At 39.9% G+C, this 18689-nt stretch overlaps 1 protein-coding gene across 1 annotated transcript in view; it reads right to left on the reverse strand.

The window, feature by feature from the left end:
* Positions 1 to 5583: 5583 nt before the first annotated feature.
* The window catches only part of LOC122803257 (uncharacterized protein DDB_G0290685-like), a 13610-nt gene continuing 504 nt past the window's right edge, over positions 5584 to 18689 (reverse strand). The window contains exons 2-5 of the mRNA XM_044072850.1: positions 12803 to 12931; positions 10958 to 11113; positions 6376 to 8841; positions 5584 to 6309 (exon numbers count right to left, since the gene is read on the reverse strand). Coding sequence (XP_043928785.1) covers positions 5584 to 6309; positions 6376 to 8841; positions 10958 to 11113; positions 12803 to 12931 — 3477 coding nt within the window. The remainder of the gene's footprint in view (positions 6310 to 6375; positions 8842 to 10957; positions 11114 to 12802; positions 12932 to 18689) is intronic.

Consider the following 18689-nt stretch of genomic DNA (forward strand, 5'->3'; position numbering starts at 1 on the left):
ATCACAATTTACTCATGTATATTTGGATATGGGTACGTGTGCATGTCTGCATTTTTGTTCGTGTATGTGTGTGCATGTGTGTGTGTGTGTGTGTGTGTGTGTGTGTGTGTGTGTGTGTGTGTGTGTGTGTATGAATATGTGCATGTGCGTATATATGCATGTACAAAACATAAACCTTTTTTGTTTTTTGTTTTATACAGTGTGGCGTTAATCTTTAGGCTTGTGTTATGCATCATTTTAGCTACCATAATAACTGATAGACACTATATATGATTTTGTAATCCCCATATTAGTCCTCAGTTCTGAAATAAGCATGATGCTGTCATAACAAAGAATTATTTGTTTTATATAATCCCTGCCTAACAGGAATGAACATTTATTTTAAAATAAAAGGAATTATATGGATTCCTATCAGTAAATCTTTACTAATAAATCAGTATTTGTAATTAAATCCAAAGTTGTATAAAGAGTACAAAGATGACATCAAAGCTAGACAATATCCTATGTGCTCATGTTTTTTCCTGCTATATGCTAATGCACAAAGAGATGGAACTCTTTTTCTTGTTTCTTTTCCTCCTCTGAAGTATATGCATTTATGCATTTGTGCATGCATGGGGGAATAAAGGCACGCAGCAAAAAATCATACAGATCACACTTTAAGCAGGCTCCAAGCATTTCTAAAAATAAACCCAGTCTGTCATTGTTCTACAGCAGATTGAAGCTATAACTTCCTGACTGTTAAGTTTATGTAAAATCTGAAAGAAAAGTAGCAACAGCTGAAGTGGCTAATGATTGCTGTTCCCTTAGTGATTCCTGAGCTGGTGGATTCTGTTTCTTTACTAATATACCCACGTCCGGACAGGTGAAGGCTTATGACTGATATTCACACCACACAACTGTCTGGCAATGCAGCAAGCATTTCCAACAATATAACTGCCCAGACACTGACATGCCACATTCATTCTGAAAGTGGACCTATGTGGCAGAAAGACAGGGTTGTTTGAAATTACCATTTTAATGTCTTCATATATGCCTCTGTTTGCTGTGAAAAGGTACATATTAAATGCTATGATTTAGAAAGTCCATATTTGGTTGCTATCTATGGTGAGTTTACCATTGGTCAAGGTGTCTTGAAAGACCAGTTTCACAAATATGATTAGGGCCTTTTATTAAGTATTTATTTATTTGCTTTTTGTTTTTGATTACCAGGAAAGTCTCAGCAAAGCCTCTTTTCAACAGATGTTTGGGAGGAAAAACTCTACATGCATACATTTGCATGAGCTAACAATTAAGTCAGAATTATACAACTTTACAGGTGATCACAATACTATACACTGTATAATATTTGCAGTATGTTAAGTTGGCACATATATAGAACATTGCATATACTAGATATAGCCTAAGGTTACATACTTCAGTAAAATATTTAGCTTAATTTTGCAGTGTTTGTATGAACTGCCACTGTACATTTAGTACACATACAGCAAACGAGACAAATGCATATTTTATCCTGTTACAAGGGCAGGCTGTTTTATTGACTAGAATTATGTGGTATCCCTTCAATGAGATTTTAAATTCTAGATAAGATGAGGTATTTCTGATATCCGTTGGGTTCACGTTCCACAGTACTATATTTTTCACTAAGTACTAGGTGTTGGTTTAGTAGGCAAAGTTCCTTTATTGAAAAAAGATGAGAAGTCCCATTCTGGAATAAGTAATTATACATTTTCGTGTAGATGTGCCACTCATTTTAAGCATGGGTAGAGGCATTTGAAGAACAGGAAAATACTCAATATTCTTAAATGGTTTGTACTGAAAGATATTTCACATTAAGAAATTATTAAAATAAACAGACGAGGAAAAAAAAAGAAAGAATAGTAAAGACATCAGGTGCTTCTTGGGGGTTCACTGAAAAAAAAGGACCATTGAAAACTGTTCTCATTGTAACGTATTTTGGTGAGTCCTGTTATGAGATAACCACAACATTTACTGCCATCAACAGACTTTACAATAAGGTGAAGAAATTGCTGTGTAAGAGTAAGAGAGAGCGAGCCCTAAACTGGAAACATTCCCTCCTCAGCTTAAACAAGCAAATAAGACTTCTTGTCAAGTCCTCCAAAGCATACTACAAATCCTAATTAGCTTCCTCAACTAAGAACAACCATAACGTGTTCTTTAGTTACATCCATAACCTAAAAGGAAAGGCACAGATCTGTGATGAACTGGTAGTTAATGATACCACATATACTGAGCATGTCGACATAACTAACTTGTTGGCTGACAGGTTCTGTGAAAACATCACTCCCCTGTCCCCAGCACACGTATCCCATGACATGCTTATCACCTATCCCCTACCTTGTATCTCTAAAGAGCAGGTTGTAAATGGCTTCTCTAAGGCTAAAAACACAACATCTATGGGACCTGATAACATCCCATGCTGCGTCCTACATGGGCTCCAACAAGAATTAGCAACACCATTGGGTACTCTTTTCAGTCATAGTCTAAGCATCAGCTTCTTCCCAGCTGAATGAAAAATGGTGACTGTTATTCCCTTACACAAAGGTTTTGCTTCCACTGTCCCTGGGAACTATAGACCTATTAGCTTGACTAGCCTTATATGCAAGGCCATGGAGAGAATCATGATGGACCTCATCAACAAAGATATAGGCAATCTCCAAACTCATCCAGCTAGGTATCAACTCTTATATCGTTAGATGGGTCACTAACTGGCTCACTGATAGAACACATATAGTCAAAATAGGGGAATAGACCTCCAACAGCAAACCTGTAATCAGTAGTGTTCCACAAGGATCAGTTCTGGGACCTCTACTGTTTTAAATCTATTTCTTTAAAGTACAAGCAGAACTAACAAAACTGACAAAGTTTGCTGATGACTGCAAAGTAGGAGTGGTCATAGAATCTTCAAATGATGTCAACATTCTACAAGAGGGTCTTACACAAACAAATGATTGGTGCCAAGTCATGGCCTTAAACTCAATGCAAAAAAATGTGTTATCATCCCTTTCAGTAAGAGCAATATTCCTGCTAACTACCACATCAATAGCAACACCCTAAGTACACACTCAGTGGTGTGAGATCTGGGCACACAGGTTGACAGCAACCTTATCTTTGATTGCCATGTCTCCAGAGTGGTAAGAAGGGCATTCTACATTGCTTGTCTCATAAGTAAGGGAACTGCCTCCAGAAAAAAAGAAGTTATAACCTCCCTGTACTCTTCTCTCATCAGGCCATTAATTGAGCACAATGCCGCTTTTGTTATGTACCTTTCCAAGTACCTACAGCAATTGGAGAGACCACAAAGGTCCCTCACAGGGAACATTCAAGGTTTTCTGCATCTGTCGTATGTGGATCAGCTGAAATCACTGTCTCTTTATTCTGTTTCATACATAAGTAGAGACATTCTCTGCCTTGCATATAAGCAATCTCTGAGCCTGCTTTACTGGAAATGCTGCACATCCGCAAGTCAAATGGTACATGGGTTACTCGCTCTAAAGACCTTAATCTGGCATGTGACATTAATAGAACCTGCTGGAGGGACAGATTTGTCTCCTAGAAGTTACCACACCTTTGGAACAGACTCCCACTCCCATAACGGTAACTGACAATAAAAAAGGGAAGGAAGAATTGACCAAGAACACTAAAATATGGGAGAGGGGAAGGAGGAAGGCCCTATATAAAACTTAATTAACACACAACAAGAAAAAGTCTAAAGAAATCTGAAGACCATTTAAGAGATCTGACATATGTTAAGTTGGGGTATTATGGATAAAGGAAGGAGCCTGAGAGTTCTGGGATCCGATGATCTGTTAGAAGTGGAAGAGTCAGATCTAAGTCTCAGATGTGAACCCATCAGTTGAGGAATGACTGAAAATGACAATATCAGATGTGTAGTTCTCCCATGTCTGGTGAGGGCAGCCCTACAACTGCAGAGGATGTGCCAGTCCCTTGATCCTTACTGACTTTCTGAGGAGGTACCTCACAGTGACCAACAGGAAAAGATGGGTGATGTGAGGATGACGTTTTAGGCACAGCAGACACCCACCAGTAGATAAGGCAGTGATGAAGCCAGCAGGACATCCAAGGACTCCCTAAAATGTTCTTCTTTTTCTGGATAGTGGAAGCAAGAACCATGAAGACTGAATATTGCTTATTGTTTCATGTTAGAGCTGGAATGGAGATCTCACAGGCAGGAAGCAGAGCCTGAGTGAGTCAATAAATCTTCTGACAGGAAAATTAGGGCTCTGAGGTAAAATGTTCAGTGACAATCACCAAAAGCACCAAATTCTTCCCCCTCTACACACACCCACCCACACACAAAGAGACTCACTCTACACAAACAGGTAGATTATGTTAATAAGAATAGATTTTTAAAGAGTTTTGTCACTCAAGCATTATATAAGCAAAAATTCCCTCAGCAACCTGACAGTTCCACAAAAAAAGCATTTTCTAGCATAACATAATGAAATTCAAAGGAAAATGGTTTTCACAGAAAAATTATGTAGTGGAAGGTTTTCCGTAAAGGGGAATCAATGTATCTGTCCATCCCTAAAAGGATCACTAGCTGTTAGTGAGATCGAGAAAATTTTACCTCAAAACTTGTAGTTTCTAGTCAGAAGGTTTATTGACTAACTCAGGTTTCATTACCCACTTGTGAGATCTCTTTCCCAGCTTGAACAGGAAGTTAATTTGTACAGGAAAGGGAAGCAGAAAAAAAAGTTGGTCAGACTGCAAACTTGACATGTTATGTTTAAGTGAAAACCCTTGGATGTAGCATATCTTGATACAAAGCACAATGTTACACATGAATCACAAAACCCTCATATTATCAATGCCACAGGCTAGTGAAACAAATCAATGAAAAAACACAATATTGCCATTTATAGTACATTTAATTTATGATTTTATTGATTCAAAAATTCTGATTAAATAAAAATCATGAAAAACAGATTTCTGTTTCTAATTGCTGCCATTTCATAGTGTTCTGTATTTTTAAATATAAATTATTTTTAATAACAGCAGCAAAGTTTATAGAAACATTTCTTAACAGCAACACGGAAGCTTTTCAAATGAAAACGTAAGCGCTTCAATAGAGATGACTTATCCATATGATCAGTTGTGTTACTGTCAGTGTCTGTATCTACTTTCTTGTGTTTGTGGTAGACCAAAACTTCAGTTTCTGTGACAAAGGATTTAATCTCACTGCCCACGAATGCCTTGTCCTGACTGTAAGGAATGAGATCTTCCTTATATTCAAAGTTTGAGACATTGTTGCTTTTCTCACCATCTACATCTACCTTGTTCTGACTGCAGGAAGAGAAATCTTCATTATTCTCAGAGTCTGGAACAGCGGTACTTCTCTCACTGCCCACATCTGTCTTGTGCTGACTGCCAGGGATGTTCTCTTCAGTGTCTGGAACAGCAGTACTTCTCTCACTGCCCACATCAGCCTTGGACTTACTGCAGGGTGCGACATCTTCAGTGATTATTTTCTCTCTGTACATGAGTGATATGTCCTCATCATCTAAGACCGTGGTGTTTCTCTCAGTGCCTGGAACAGCCAAGCTATGATGTCTTCAGCATTTTGGACAGTTGTACTTCTCTCACTACCCACATCTGTCTTGTGCTGACTGCCAGGGATGTTCTCTTCAGTGTCTTCAGATTCTGGAACAGCAGTACTTCTCTCACTGCCCACATCTGTCTTGTCCTGACTGTCAGGGATGTTCTCCTCAGTGTCTTCCGAGTCTGGAACAGCGGTACTTCTCTCACTGCCCACATCTGTCTTGTGCCCACACTGCCAGGGATGTTCTCTTCAGTGTCTTCAGAGTCTGGAACAGCGGTACTTCTCTCACTGCCCACATCTGTCTTGTCCTGACTGCCAGGGATGTTCTCTTCAGTGTCTTCAGAGTCTGGAACAGCAGTACTTCTCTCACTGCCCACATCTGTCTTGTCCTGACTGCCAGGGATGTTCTCTTCAGTGTCTTCAGATTCTGGAACAGCAGTACTTCTCTCACTGCCCACATCTGTCTTGTGCTGACTGCCAGGGATGTTCTCTTCAGTGTCTTCAGAGTCTGGAACAGCGGTACTTCTCTCACTGCCCACATCTGTCTTGTCCTGACTGCCAGGGATGTTCTCTTCAGTGTCTTCAGAGTCTGGAACAGCGGTACTTCTCTCACTGCCCACATCTGTCTTGTCCTGACTGCCAGGGATGTTCTCTTCAGTGTCTTCAGATTCTGGAACAGCAGTACTTCTCTCACTGCCCACATCTGTCTTGTGCTGACTGCCAGGGATGTTCTCTTCAGTGTCTTCAGAGTCTGGAACAGTGGTACTTCTCTCACTGCCCACAATGCCAGGGATGTTCTCTTCAGTGTCTTCAGAGTCTGGAACAGCAGTACTTCTCTCACTGCCCACATCTGTCTTGTCCTGACTGCCAGGGATGTTCTCTTCAGTGTCTTCAGATTCTGGAACAGCAGTACTTCTCTCACTGCCCACATCTGTCTTGTCCTGACTGCCAGGGATGTTCTCTTCAGTGTCTGGAACAGCAGTACTTCTCTCACTGCCCACATCAGCCTTGGACTTACTGCAGGGTGCGACATCTTCAGTGATTATTTTCTCTCTGTACATGAGTGATATGTCCTCAGTGCAGGGGATGTTGCATTCATCATCTAAGACTGTGGTGTTTCTCTCAGTGCCTGGAACAGCCTCGACCTGACTACAAGCTATGATGTCTTCAGCATTTTGGACAGTTGTACTTCTCTCACTGCCCACATCTGTCTTGTGCTGACTGCCAGGGATGTTCTCTTCAGTGTCTTCAGATTCTGGAACAGCAGTACTTCTCTCACTGCCCACATCTGTCTTGTCCTGACTGCCAGGGATGTTCTCTTCAGTGTCTTCAGAGTCTGGAACAGCGGTACTTCTCTCACTGCCCACATCTGTCTTGTGCTGACTGCCAGGGATGTTCTCTTCAGTGTCTTCAGATTCTGGAACAGCAGTACTTCTCTCACTGCCCACAACTGTCTTGTGCTGACTGCCAGGGATGTTCTCTTCAGTGTCTTCAGATTCTGGAACAGCAGTACTTCTCTCACTGCCCACATCTGTCTTGTGCTGACTGCCAGGGATGTTCTCTTCAGTGTCTTCAGAGTCTGGAACAGCGGTACTTCTCTCACTGCCCACATCTGTCTTGTCCTGACTGCCAGGGATGTTCTCTTCAGTGTCTTCAGAGTCTGGAACAGCGGTACTTCTCTCACTGCCCACATCTGTCTTGTCCTGACTGCCAGGGATGTTCTCTTCAGTGTCTTCAGATTCTGGAACAGCAGTACTTCTCTCACTGCCCACATCTGTCTTGTGCTGACTGCCAGGGATGTTCTCTTCAGTGTCTTCAGAGTCTGGAACAGTGGTACTTCTCTCACTGCCCACATCTGTCTTGTCCTGACTGCCAGGGATGTTCTCTTCAGTGTCTTCAGATTCTGGAACAGCAGTACTTCTCTCACTGCCCACATCTGTCTTGTACTGTCTGCCAGGGATGTTCTCTTCAGTGTCTTTAGAATCTGGAACAGTGGTACTTCTCTCACTGCCCACATCTGTCTTGTGCTGACTGCCAGGGATGTTCTCTTCAGTGTCTTCAGAGTCTGGAACAGCAGTACGTCTGTCATTGCCCACATCTGTCTTGTCCTGACTGCCAGGGATGTTCTCTTCAGTGTCTTCAGATTCTGGAACAGCAGTACTTCTCTCACTGCCCACATCTGTCTTGTGCTGACTGCCAGGGATGTTCTCTTCAGTGTCTTCAGAGGCTGGAACAGCGGTACTTCTCTCACTGCCCACACTGCCAGGGATGTTCTCTTCAGTGTCTTCAGAGGCTGGAACAGCAGTACTTCTCTCACTGCCCACATCTGTCTTGTCCTGACTGCCAGGGATGTTCTCTTCAGTGTCTTCAGATTCTGGAACAGCAGTACTTCTCTCACTGCCCACATCTGTCTTGTGCTGACTGCCAGGGATGTTCTCTTCAGTGTCTTCAGAGTCTGGAACAGTGGTACTTCTCTCACTGCCCACATCTGTCTTGTCCTGACTGCCAGGGATGTTCTCTTCAGTGTCTTCAGATTCTGGAACAGCAGTACTTCTCTCACTGCCCACATCTGTCTTGTGCTGACTGCCAGGGATGTTCTCTTCAGTGTCTTCAGATTCTGGAACAGCAGTACTTCTCTCACTGCCCACATCTGTCTTGTCCTGACTGCCAGGGATGTTCTCTTCAGTGTCTTCAGATTCTGGAACAGCAGTACTTCTCTCACTGCCCACATCTGTCTTGTGCTGACTGCCAGGGATGTTCTCTTCAGTGTCTTCAGAGTCTGGAACAGCAGTACTTCTCTCACTCCCCACATCAGCTTTGGGCTTACTGCAGGGTACAACATCTTCAATGATTATTTTCTCTCTGTACATGAGTGATATGTCCTCAGTGCAGGGGATGTTGAGTTCATCATCTAAGACAGTGGTGTTTCTCTCAGTGCCTGCAGCAGCCTCAACATGACTACAAGCTATGATGTCTTCAGCATTTTGGACAGTTGTACTTTTCTCACTGCCCACATCTGTCTTGTCCTGACTGCCAGGGATGTTCTCTTCAGTGTCTTCAGAGTCTGGAACAGCAGTACTTCTCTCACTGCCCACATCTGTCTTGTCCTGACTGCCAGGGATGTTCTCTTCATTGTCTTTAGAGTCTGGAACAGTGGTACTTTTCTCACTGCCCACATCTGTCTTGTGCTGACTGCCAGGGATGTTCTCTTCAGTGTCTTCAGAGTCTGGGATAGTGGTACTTATCACACTGCCTTTGACCTGATTACAGGGGATAAAATATATTATTAATGTTAATCTCACTAGGAATGAGTAGATGGCTTTAAAATGTTTGGAAACAGATATGTTTATTGTAATAAAACCAGATGATGAAGGGTGAAATATAGTGGTAATGAAGGATGATTTTTATGAAAGAATGTGTCTTGTTTTATCGAGTAACACATTCGAATATCAATTGTTAGATGATAATCCACTACAACAAATTCAAAGTAGTAAAAAAACAAAACAAAGAAAATGCAGACCAAGGGATAAATACTCCATTGCTAAAAATATATAAATAACTGAAGTAATGTAACAGGTAAGCAACGGATGAACCAGGCAGAAGCCAAACAGAAAAATGCAGCTGCTATAGCAACGAGGCACAGTCACCAATTCTTCCAGTAAACAAAATACTCCATAAGGAAAATGCAGGCATCAAGGCAGGAAAAACAGTCACAAAGTCCTCCAGTAGTATAGCAGCTGCATTTTTCTGCTTGGCTTCTGCCTGGTTCATCCGTTGCTTACCTGTTACATAAATTCAAAGTAGTATTATGATGCTACTGAAGAACTTGGTTAATAGCGGTGTATTATCAGAAATACTGAGGGATGGACTAGTAGTAGTGAAACCTTGTATCCCATTATTTTATATACTACCTAAAATCCATAAGAACACAGTGAATCCTCCGGGGAGACCTATTGTTTCTCAGGTTGGGGGGGGGGGTCCCATGGAAAGATTTGTAATTTTGTGGACAAAATTATTCAGCCTTACGTTGTACAGCTTCCTTCGTACATTAGTGACACGCAACATTTTCTTAGAGAGATTAAATAGGTTAAGTGGCAGGAAGGGTATTTTTAGTGACGGTGATTGCAAATAGCTTGTATACTTCTACTGAATATAAATTCAAATTGGAGGCTATTGCTCATTATTTAGCGGATGTTAATGGGTTACACAGTATGCTGAATATCACTAGTTTTATTTTGAATAATAATTGATTTTCTTTTGATGGGAATTTCTATAGGCTATTAAGAGGCACAGTGATGGGAGATAAATTTGCTCCCAGGTATACCAATTTTTATTTATGGGAAGGTTTGAGGAAATATTTTTGTATAGAGCGTCATATTTTGTTTATAATGTAGTTTTTTATAAATGTTACATTGATGATTTATCTTTAATAGTAAAGGGTTCTCAGAAACAGTTTGATAATTTTATGCAGGTAATACAGAAGAATTATTTTGGTTTATTTTCATACAATATTTATAATAATAGTATTCATTATTTAGATGTGAAGTTGTAAAGCCTAAATGGTGAGATACATTCCACGTTAAATAGAAAAACATAACTTCTCTAAATACCTTCCTATGTGCTTCTAGTGCACACCCTGGCCATTTGATGTGGTCTTTGCCGTGCTGAATTTGATAGGCCTAGAACGTTATGTTCAGAGGATGTTAAATTCCAAGATGTGGCCATGGACATAGTTAATAGACTATTATCTAGGGGTTATAAATATGACCTTCTTATTACTACATACTAGAAGGTTGAGGATGTGTGCAATAAAGTTGATTGGAAAGGTAAATATGGTAGAAACGTTGATAGAAATGAGGTATCCGGAAGACATGTATTTTGTGACTCGCTATGCTCCATTTATTGAAGGAGAGTCATGCATTTTGAAGAAATATTGGTATATAATAACATCAGATGAGATATATAAAAATATGACATTGAATATTTCATTTAGAAATTCACCCAGTATTGGGAGTAGGGCTGTACATACAGAAATAAGGAGTGAGACTGAGGATTTAAAATGTAAGGGCTGTACAACTTGTAGGTATATGGGAAAAGAGGATACCTGCATAATTAATGATTATTTAGGGTTCCAGGGACATTTAACTGTTATCAGAAGATGCTACTATATGGCTTGGTCTCTCCCTGTAATAAATTCTATATAAGTAAGATGATACATCAGGTTAGGGTGAGACTATGAGAGCATATTCGAGATGTTAAAACTAATAACCCTATGAGCCCAGTAGCATCACATTTCTCAGAGCATCATAAGAGTGATTCTTCTCTGTTAAAAGTTTTTATAATGTTTGTATTTAAAGACAGTGAAAAAGAGCTCACCTCTGTTGCTGCACTTTTCACAGACATAGTTTTATCTGCCTTAGCAGGAGCTGTTTTATCACACCAGAAATTTCTGAGTACTGCCATTGCAGCGTTTTCCTTTGCTCTTTTCTTATTTCGACCTCTACCAGTAAATGTATGCCCATCAACGTCAAGCTATAAAACAAATCATGGTAAACAATTGTCTGGTAAAGTTCAGAAAACATACAGTATTTAAGTTGACAAGCTTAGTATCCATGAGACACTGCTATTTTCAGAGGAGAACCAAGATGGAATTCATACTGCTGAAGGGTAAAGTGACCAGAACACCAGGAGCACATCCCTTTTCCAAGGAAGTCTTCACCATTTGTACCTGCTATTGCAAACTCCTCAGTCTTTCCAGAAGTTGACAGATATGCCATCTGTTTATTATAATCTCATAAATGATTTGAATCAACTAGTAAAACGTGGTCTGACCTGTCTCATTCCATTTTGTTTTTCCCGAAAAAGAATAAAAATGTAGCAAAAGATAAGCTGGAGTATAACTTTTTACTTTGCTGTTTAACTGTTAGAATACCAGTTCTCCTATCAATATAGGCCTTGTTGCTCTTTCACTCTGTGCTGGAATTTTCACTTTGTGCCACGTCTGACTGATATACTCTTGCTATAACACCACGTGCGATAAGTATGCCAGACTAAATGATTTAGCCATGTGATCAAACATCATCTTGTAATTGATGCACAAATCTTTTCTTTCTATGTCTTTGCTGAAAGTGGACCATACCCACTCTGAACTTCCCAGTAAACCAAGTAAATACTATTCAGCATACTGCTGCAGAAACCAACTAAACTCTAGTACTTTGGCACTGGCTAAAGTCACAAGTTGCATTATTTCAATGCATCCTGGAAGTGGTGGGAGGATGACATAATGGTTAAGGTGTTTACCTTAATGACACAAGGTGCAGCATTTGATTCTCACATGGGGTAATTGGCTAGGCTTCAAATGGCCCAAAAGGGCAGTTAGCCTAGTACTAATCTATGAACCTGTGATGAACTAAAAAAGGCATAAGATATAAGGTTTTCTTTTACTCGCTGTGACTCACATGCCCTCTGTAATGTAGCCACTGGTATGTGCAAAGTATGATCCTTATGCTAGGCAAGGTTATTAGACAAACAGTCAAGTATGCTATTTATTTTTATTTATTTATTTATTGCATTTGTTTACCGTGAAAGTCCATTGGGCCTAGGTGAGCCCATTTTCAGTGCAGGCCCGGTGAGAAAAGCACCACATAAATTTCACATTACAGAATACAAATATCAAATAGCATTTTCTTTACAATCTTTTAGCTATGCAGGAAATGCTCACCCCCTGCCAAAAGTTCCTGTGCTTCCCCACTGTTAGCACAGAGAACATGTGGAGTCCTGTTCCAGCAGCCTTACTGCAGGGTAACAAACACTTGATGCCTTTGTTGGTGATCACAGAACTTTGACCAGAATCTTTGAAATGACACCAGAGGCAAGTTAAGAAATGTATACCATGCAAGATAGGTTTTGCGTTATTTGCAACGACATATTGGTCACTAACTTTTGTTCCTCACTAAAGGTGTCCATCTGGTTTTCACTGAAGTGAGTGCAATGCTAACAAGTAGTGGAAACTGTATTGCAACTGATCTGGTCTCAACAAACACTAAGTTTATTTGTTAGTCAATGAAGGGTCACGACACACACACACACACACATTAATATATATATATATATATATATATATATATATAATAATAAAATAAACAAACTTATTCTTAATATTAACCCAAAACATTTATAAAAAGTAGTAGTCAGAGACAAAGTGATAAATATGCACATTACCTCCATGACATAGCACCTATTGCGACGGTCACCAGTCTTAGCCAACTCTTTGTATTCCAGCCCTTCTCGTAGGCTATTCAGTTCTTCTACAGGATTTTCCATACATTTTTCTACAACTTGTTTTAGAACCTTTACAGGAGAGAAAAAAATAAATATTACAAATTTATTTTACACTGCATTTTCAAGATTTCTTAAAGTTGATATAAGCACTGAGCACCTGATATCATTCAATATCATGAGGCCCATTACCAAGTCATGTTTGTATTTGCCAGAATGTATGGATCTAATAGAACTTGTTACAGTCTGGATCCTGCCTCCAGAAAGACAACTAATTATCACCCCTTTCTTATGCAGCCTAGCAAGGGTAGTGCCTAAATGTCTGACAAGAATCACCTATTTATAAAACATTACCTTGGGTGGGTGCAGTTTTAAGGGTTTGGAGTCTGCAGATTTGTGAATCATATGTACTGAATAGGGACATCTGAGTAAAGGTGGGTGTGGTGCTTTGTGAACTAATGGCTGAGGTTTCTATACTAAGTCCTTAGTCTTGAAGGCTTAAACAATGTTCTCTTACCCATAGCGCAACTTGATGTAGAAGAGATGCTGTGTGTGTGTGTGTGTGTGTGTGTGTGTGTGTGTGTGTGTGTGTGTGTGTGTGTGTGTGCTAACCAAATGTATTTTCAGCAGATACGTTAGCTACAAAGTTCAATAAATATTTGCATCTCTCACATACTGAATCACCGTGAAGTAACAATAAAAGTTTTTTGGTAAATATGGGATAGCTGTTATATTGCCTTACAATACCTAGTGCTATCAGGCTGGCTACAGAAAGGCCTAGAGCTAAGATTCCAGATTGGTCAGTGCAGCCAATGGGGTATGAGAAAACATCACAACCTAATAATCCCTACTCTTGGCATAAGACAAAACGGGTATAATGGATTGCTGTTGAGTCTGCATGAAAAGGCTAGAAAGACATGGAGCAGCGAGCGGAGTAATTAGTTAAATGGGTTATGTTCAGAATGGTGAAAAAACGTTATTACAGTTTAATTGCTATAATAGCCATTATTTTGTTAATCATAATAAAGTGCATGTGTATTAAACTTTGTATTAAAAAGACTTGTCAGTCAGGTATCTATTGTAACTAGTGTAGGTTGTAAAAAAGTAACATAACCAATGGAGACATGATTTTTCCTGTAAGAAGTTTGATTTAAATTTTGATTGAAATTTTTTGTTTTGGGTTTTCAAAATAAAAAAGGGGAATTGATAGAATTATATAAAGTAAAACTGGTTTTCCCTCATAGAAATAGCATGTATGTGATTTGGTAAAACTGCTTTTCTCACAGTAACAGCATGTATTGGTAAAACTGCTGTCTTTCATAGTGACAGCATGACAAATAGTATAAAAAATACAGAGCTAGCAAATGCAGGAAGAAATAACAAGAATGTGCTTGCATGACATAATGTAAAACAAAAAGTATTGTTGTTTTTCCTTCACAGCAACAGAGGTTTGATGATCATAATAACAGTGTGATATATTCTTAGAATAGCATATGATGCATTGGCTTAATAGAATGTACTTGTGTGGAATAAAAAAAATTATACTTCTGAATGTTTTGTAACAAATGGCATTAACAACAGAGGCTTGCTGAAATATCCTAAGCAGTTGAATCTACACAGCATATTCAAGCTAAAGGGAAATAGCTAACAGCATAGGTTCATAGGTTCATAGGTGTGTACTAGGCTAATGGCCGTGGACCTTTTACAAGCCTAGCCCATAGAAGTGCCCTGGCATCGTGCTGCCTGACATTAGTTTCCAGTGCCTCTATCAAGTATAGCCACTGGAGTGATCCCCAGGGTGAGCTATCTATTATCCATCCACTCATCAAGATTTCTCTTGAAGAGGGACAGCAAAGTGCTCTGCTTGACATGTATGGGAAGTCTATTCCAGAGCATGGTCAGTCTCTGACTGAGAAACCTGTCCCTCCAGCATGTCTTGTTGATTGTAGTAATGAGGTTGAGGTCTTTGTGGAGCATGTAGTGAGGAGGGATTGGGATTTCTTTAGATGTAATGTTTCTAACAGAGCTGAGTCAGACATGGCTTTGTAAATCAAGCAGAGATCGCCTCTAAGTAGGCGATATGAGACAGAGAATAGCTGCAGTCTTTTCAGTCTGTCCATGTAGGACATGTGTTTAATGCCTAGGATCCTCTTCATGAGGTACTTCTGTGGCCTCTCCAGCTGTTGCAGGTGTCTAGTGAGGTACATGCCAAATGGGGCATTATACTCTATTATTGGTCTAATGAGGGAAGACTAGAGAGAGACAATGACCTCTTTTTTCCTGGATGCAAAACCTTTTTGTAATGAGATGTGTCACATAGAAGGACTTTCTGACCACAGTGGCAATGTGGTGGTCGATGGAGAGGTTGCTGTCAACCTGCGTCCCCATATCTCTTATAATGCCTTCAGTGTTTTGTGGGCTCCCATCAATGTGGTAATTAGTGGGAACTGAGTTTTTACCAAAGGGGATGACAAAACATTTTTTGGCATTAAGCTTAAGGCTATGGTTTCAACACCAGTCATTGGTCTCAGTGAGGCCTTTCTGTAGATGTCTGCTTCACTTGGTGAGTTAATAATAGCTCCCAGCTTGCAGTCATCTGATAACCTGGTCAGCCAGAGTCCCTTTGTGTTGACCTGGACTTCTGAGAAGTAGATGCCGAACAGGAGAGGACCTAGGACCGATCCCTGTGGGACTCCACTCGTGACTGGTCAGCAGTCTGACTTGAATTCTGCTACTTTCACACTGTGTGTTCTATCTGTGAGCCAATTTGCAACCCACCTAGTGATATAGGGGTTGATGCCTAGTGTGGTGAGATTATCAATAATTCCTGAGTGAGGAATGGTATCAAAGGCCTTGGCCAGATTGAGGTAGGCTGCATGCACTGCCTTACCTTCATCCACAGTGCTGGTGATTGACTCAAAAAAGTCAACCAGGTTGACCAGGCATGATCTCCCTTTCACAAAGCCAAATTGCGTGGGGTCTAGAGTTTGGAGATTTTTCTCTACCTTTGTTAATTAGGTCCATGATGATGTGCCTATAGCTTTACATATCAGACATCAGGCTAATGCGGTGATAATTCCCAGGGTCTGTAGTTGCTCCTCCTTTATGGACAGGGATGACTGTAGCAGTGCACCATTTGGTAGGGACAAAGCCTGAGGTGAGGCTGTGACTGAACAGGGCACACAGATGTGGTGCCAATTCACTTTGTAGTTCATGTAGAGTACAGTCAGGGATATTATCGGGTCCCGTGGAAGCTGTATTCTTGGCCTTGGACAATGCACCTTTAACCTATGCTGCAGTAATGCTGGGTGCCTGGCATTCTTCTGGTATTGCGATTGGTCCTTTGGGAGATACAGGGGGGTAAAGTTGCCACTGAATCTGTCGCCCAGTATGTTGGCAATATCCGTTGGCTCAGTATAGGAGGTACCATTGTGCAGTATCTCAGAGCAAATCTGGGTATTTCCATGGAGGTTCTTGATATAGCTGATATTGTTGAGGGTAATCAGGGAGTTTTTCCTGTCTTGGGACTTCACCTTTTTCTGCAAGAGTTTCTTCCTTCTGTTGTAGAGTTTATTAATGGCAGGAGACCACCAGATTGGCTTCCTGTTTTGGAGGAGAGCATCTTGGTTCTGTTGGTTATGGCTAGTTCAATGCATTTATGTACATGCTCGTACAGTGCATTGGTGTATGATTTGGCAGTCATGCAGCTATTTTCCATTGGCATGGGTGCCGTGAAGTTAGCAGAAAAGTTACAACTATCCTATCAATGAGAGAACATTTTGGCATGCTGAGAACTGTTTTTTTTTTCTAGATGAGCACGGCTAACACAGCAGAAAAAAATTACAGATTATCCTATCAATGAAAGAACATTTGTGAAAGAACATTTCAGCTTGCTGAAGGAACTGGTTTTCTCTGGATCGAGACAAGAATAAAGAATGTTTTCATCAAGGACAAACTTTTAAAACTATAAAAGTGGTGGTTGTAAAGACCTTCTGGTGGACAGTTGTTAATCTGAGTCAACTGAGGAAGTGCAGTGTACTTGACAGTTATATCTGTGTTTTAAAAAATGTTTATAATCTCACAGCAGTGATTGGTTGGCTGGTTTCAATATATCTGTCAACAATTACAAATATACAGCCGTGCAGTTTGTCAGTGTGATGCTACCTGCTGTTAATTTCAATTTAACACTGTATACAATAAATAATAGCAGTTATACAAGTACCACACAAATGTAAATGTGGCAGTAATACATAGGAACAGTAAATTAATCAGTAATGACTGGTAAATTTAAAGTAGGATAATCTTGCCCAATAATTTCAAGTAGGAATTGCCACCACTGCACCTTATATGAAAAGGCGCACTGCCTGCCTATTAACATAGCCAATTTTCTTCTAAATACTTTGATTTACAAAATATTAATATTTGCTATTGTTCACTCTTAAATGATAACTGTGAATCAGAAAGCAAAACTGCTGTCTTAAGAGCAGTCAAGAAAACACCATCACATTGTTCAAACCTAGATTCAGACTGGCTATTGGGGAAAAAAAAGACTTCTCCAGGGAAAGGAATTGTTATATGGAACAAGCTACACACAGACATTAAAACTTTGAAAGTTCAAGCATTCAAAAGAAATCTTATACTGCCTTCACAAAACAAATCAAAGTGCACCTGCTTTCGCAATGCTTGTGAAATTTACAAGCAGTCACATACAGCAGGGTTTTCACCTGTATATATTGTAAACAAACTTCTGAGTATGTCATAAACTATTTGGAATTTTGTGTTAATAGAAGTTATTAGTATTTATTCTTATGCACCAAATTTAAAAGTGAATTGTGATACTGTACAATGATTTTTACTATACTCTTGAATTCAAGTCATGTCTGAAAATGTGAACAGACCAGCCCATCTACCTTGTTATCAAATTGTAAAAAATAGACAAATAAATAAAATTATAGAATATATAGATTACTTGCAATATATAGAGGAGGAGGAGGAAGTGAGGCAGCAAAGGGACAGGTGCAGAGGATTAATTTATCAGATTAGTACAGATGTTAGTGTGAGGCAGAGGCAAAGTTAGCGAGATTGCTTAACCACAGAGTGGGGACGAAGTTCACACAGTTTCCACTGGGGTGTGCACTGAAGAAACATTTGCATGTGATATCGCATTGAGAAGGATTATTTTTATGATGGCCGTGGGACTTATGGAATGGGGAGACTACTTTAAGATTGTGGGGTATGGTCTGTGGGTGGATGCCCCTGCATCCCATGTGGTACCCCCACCCGAGGTGCAGTACTTCACATCTGACTTACGTAGACATAGTAAGTTCACATTTTTACAGCCATGGAGGAAAAATAAAATCATGCCAGATAAACAGAAGAACACAGGAAGGATTTTTTTTTGCTGGAAAATGTTATCACGGAGTTTAAAATTCAGTAAAATAAACTGAGAAGTTGAAATTCATCCTTCACACAGATAATCTACTAAACTGTGCATAAGCAAAATCTTTACAATGTCTCTATTAGAAAGGACCACACCCAGTAAAGTATCCCTATGGTAACCTAGTATTAACTAACAAATCCCCCACTGAACTTTTTGTCAACCTTTGGGTCTGATCTGTCTGTTGTGTCAATGTTTGGGTCTGGTCTGTTTGTTGTAAAACACTACTATGCTACAATGCACTTTTTCAATGAAATTAAAATGTCACTGAGGAGCTTTAACTGAATTTTAGGTAAATGACTTCAGCACTCCCTCCAAACTGAAAGAATGTTTTGATCAGTAGGCATACATTAACTTGATCTTTAAAGATTAGCAATACATAACATTAACTGT

The sequence above is a fragment of the Protopterus annectens genome, chromosome 5.part1, assembly GCF_019279795.1.
Source record: "Protopterus annectens isolate FY-2018-M chromosome 5.part1, PAN1.0, whole genome shotgun sequence".
NCBI classification, from domain to species: domain Eukaryota; kingdom Metazoa; phylum Chordata; order Ceratodontiformes; family Protopteridae; genus Protopterus; species Protopterus annectens.